Source organism: Pithys albifrons, chromosome 2, assembly GCF_047495875.1.
Source record: "Pithys albifrons albifrons isolate INPA30051 chromosome 2, PitAlb_v1, whole genome shotgun sequence".
NCBI classification, from domain to species: domain Eukaryota; kingdom Metazoa; phylum Chordata; class Aves; order Passeriformes; family Thamnophilidae; genus Pithys; species Pithys albifrons.
The window spans coordinates 109625303-109628288 of record NC_092459.1 but is presented as its reverse complement, the minus strand read 5'-3'; the positions used below and the strand labels follow the sequence as shown (position 1 = coordinate 109628288).

Here is a 2986-nt window from a genome sequence, read left to right as displayed (position 1 = left end):
CATTCACTGATAATTGGCGCCCAACGTGCGTGGTGACATTCTCCACGCCGCAGAGCAGTTACAGCCATAGGGTGGGTGAAACCCTTGGCCATCGGTGAACCCCGGAGACAGCGCCTGGACAGAGCACGTCGGCATTCCTTCAGCTCTGCTGATCATCCCCCGTTGATTTGACGCGGGACTGAAGGACCGTTCCTCAGCCTGCCCTGGAGGTAGGTAGCTCCCCGGGAAGTTCCTCTCCCCGTTACACATTTCTCATTTTTTCAAAATGGATGGGATTCTCTCCAAGAGAGAAAAAACCGATTATCGCCGCTTGAAGTCCCTAATAACCGAAGCTAATCGTGAGGTGGACAAAGCAGCTGTAAAATCACTAATGAAGTGCATGTCCAAAGAAGCCTATTCCCTGCCTCGCAACCTCACCATTGATGAATGGGACTCTCTTGGACATAAACTATGGGCAGCGGCGAACAAAAAAGATAAAAACGCCACATGTGCCTTAGTGGCTTGGACCCTAATCCAGTCCATCCTAGAAGCAGACCAGGGATTGGGGATCCAGGGGGCCCCAGGAACAGCTACATCAGGGAGTTGCAGTCGAAGCACGCGAATGGCGTCGGGACACCAGAATCCCCCTTGCACCACGACCGTTCTCTCAAACCTTGGGGCCATTATGAACACAGTGACCACCACCACACCTTCTTCCCCAACCGCATGTGTTACACTACCACAAAATGGTGGCAAGGACTCAGACACACAAAATGGTGTCCGGAGTAGACGAGAGGAGGTGCCTAGTGTCTACCCCTTGCTGGTGATGTCAGGAGGGGAGGGGCCGTCTCCCTTCATGGACGGTCCCTATGACCCTCCGCGTCTAGATCCGCCCTCTTACATCACGGGCAGCTCAGGACCCTCCCATCATCCGGCCCAAAATGGCGGCGCCCTGGGAGTAGGCCCAAGCCATGGGCCTACCGGGCTATCATCCACCAACCCATTCAGTCCCTCTCCCACGGCGCCATTCACCAATCCATTCAGCCCAACTTTCACGGCAGCGTCCAAAACGACAGATCTTTCGGTGGCTTGCCGGCAGCCGGCTCCCTTATCCAGAATGGAGCAAGGAGCATTACAGGCCAAGGACCTTACTGAACTCCAAGCCATTCAAGCTTTCCCGGTGTTTTCCGATGGTGCTAATCAGCCTCACTGGGAACCGTTACCAATTCCTCTAATAAAAGATGCAAAGAAGGCAGTAGCGGAATATGGCCTATCATCGGCATATGCGATGGGAGTTATTGGCGCACTCTTACAAGCATTCACTTTTACACCCAATGATTTGAAAGACTTGGCAAGAACATTATTGAAAAATATGGAGATTACGATGTTTTTAGACACCTGGTATGCTAATGTTCGAAAATACGCTCACGAAACAGCTGGTGTTACTAACAGGCCAGTTCCGGACACTATAGACATGCTGTTCGGTGTTGGGAGATGGGCATATAACGCTCAGCAAATGACAATTGACACTCAGGACCTATTAACAACAAAAAATCTCGCCTTCCAAGCACTGCGAACAATTGCAGAGGCCTCCCAAGTTACCCCACCTTTTACATCTGTCTTTCAAGAACCGGACGAACCTTTCATGAGGTTTGCCGAAAGATTAAAGGAGGCCATAGCTAGAGAGACAAAAGAAAAACATGTTCAGGACATTATTTTTAAACAAATAGCTATCTCGAATGCAAATGCGCAGTGCCAACCAGTCCTGCGCGCGCTCAAAGATCCAACGCCCCTGGACATGGTTAAGGCCTGCAAGGACAGGTGGTTAAGGCCACCACGGACAAGTTGGCCAATACCCTTGCCCAAACCCAAAATCTCTATGGGCAAAAATTTCAGTTCTCGAATGGCGAAAAATAACAAACAATTAGCTAAAGAAGTAGCAAAAGAAGATTCTCATGCCTTAGCTGCTACAGTCCAACCCTTCCAGGCCAAGAGCTTTGGTTGTGGGCAGACTGGACATTTTAAGACCAATTGTCCTAAAGCAGCTGAGACCAAAAGCCCTGCGCCTCCGGGCCTATGCCCCAAATGTAAAAAAGGGAGGCATTGGGCGTCGGAGTGCCGTTCGCAGTTTGACCGCCAGGGGCGAACACTGCCATCGGGAAACGGCCCATGGAGCGCCCAGGACGGCGTGAGGACACAAATCACCCAGGATTCCAACAACGATGCGACTCGCCGCCTCTTACCACCAATTCCGGAGGGAGAACCGTCGCAAATGGGCCTCACCTGGAGTTGGCAGTTACCACCACAGTGACTTTGAATGATATTACCTTTCAAACTGTTTTGTTAATTGTTCAAGAGACTAAAACTTATAATGGTATCTTTTTAGTTACAGGAACACAGAAAGCGATCGAACTGGGTCTTGTTGTTATATCTACCTTGGTTAAATTAATTAAAGCTAATGTTGTTTCAGTTTTCATTAAGCCTACCTTTGTACCTGTGGAACTGAGTATAGAAGATGTCATCGCTCAACTTTTACCTATATCTACCTCATCATCCGTGGAAGAAGGTGTTCAAGTAGCTTGGACCCAGTTGGTAACATTACAAAGACCTATGTTAACATGTGAAATCACTTTTCCCAACAGAGATCAAAAAACTAAAATTTTAGGCCTGCTAGATACCGGGGCCAATGTTACCATCATAGCAGAAAAGGATTGGCCAAGAGACGGGCCCACCTTCTCACCATCTATAGACATCCGGGGGGGTGGGAGGAATTCAAATCCCTCGGCAAAGTTCCTCCCCCCTCCTGGTTGAAGGACCCGAGGGTCGATTGACGTCGTCATGACCCTTCATTCTTAATATTCCGGTTACCTTATGGGGGCGAGATGTCATCTCTCAGTGGGGACTTACACTAAAAATTCCAAATTTGTAATGGGGGCCACTGGGGCACCGAAAGCTCCTCCCCTCACCTGGACCACAGACACCCCAGTCTGGGTGAATCAGTGGCCCT

At 49.8% G+C, this 2986-nt stretch overlaps 1 protein-coding gene across 1 annotated transcript; it reads left to right on the top strand.

The window, feature by feature from the left end:
- Nucleotides 1-265: 265 nt before the first annotated feature.
- LOC139685304 (endogenous retrovirus group K member 8 Gag polyprotein-like) lies at nucleotides 266-2290 on the top strand. The gene has a single exon (XM_071581986.1). The coding sequence runs from the start codon at nucleotides 266-268 to the stop codon at nucleotides 2288-2290; it is 2025 nt and encodes a 674-aa protein (XP_071438087.1).
- Nucleotides 2291-2986: the final 696 nt, after the last annotated feature.

Bases quoted from the DNA above. Each gene is read 5' to 3' on its own strand.
- LOC139685304 (XM_071581986.1), top strand. From the start codon at position 266: ATGGATGGGATTCTCTCCAAGAGAGAAAAAACCGATTATCGCCGCTTG.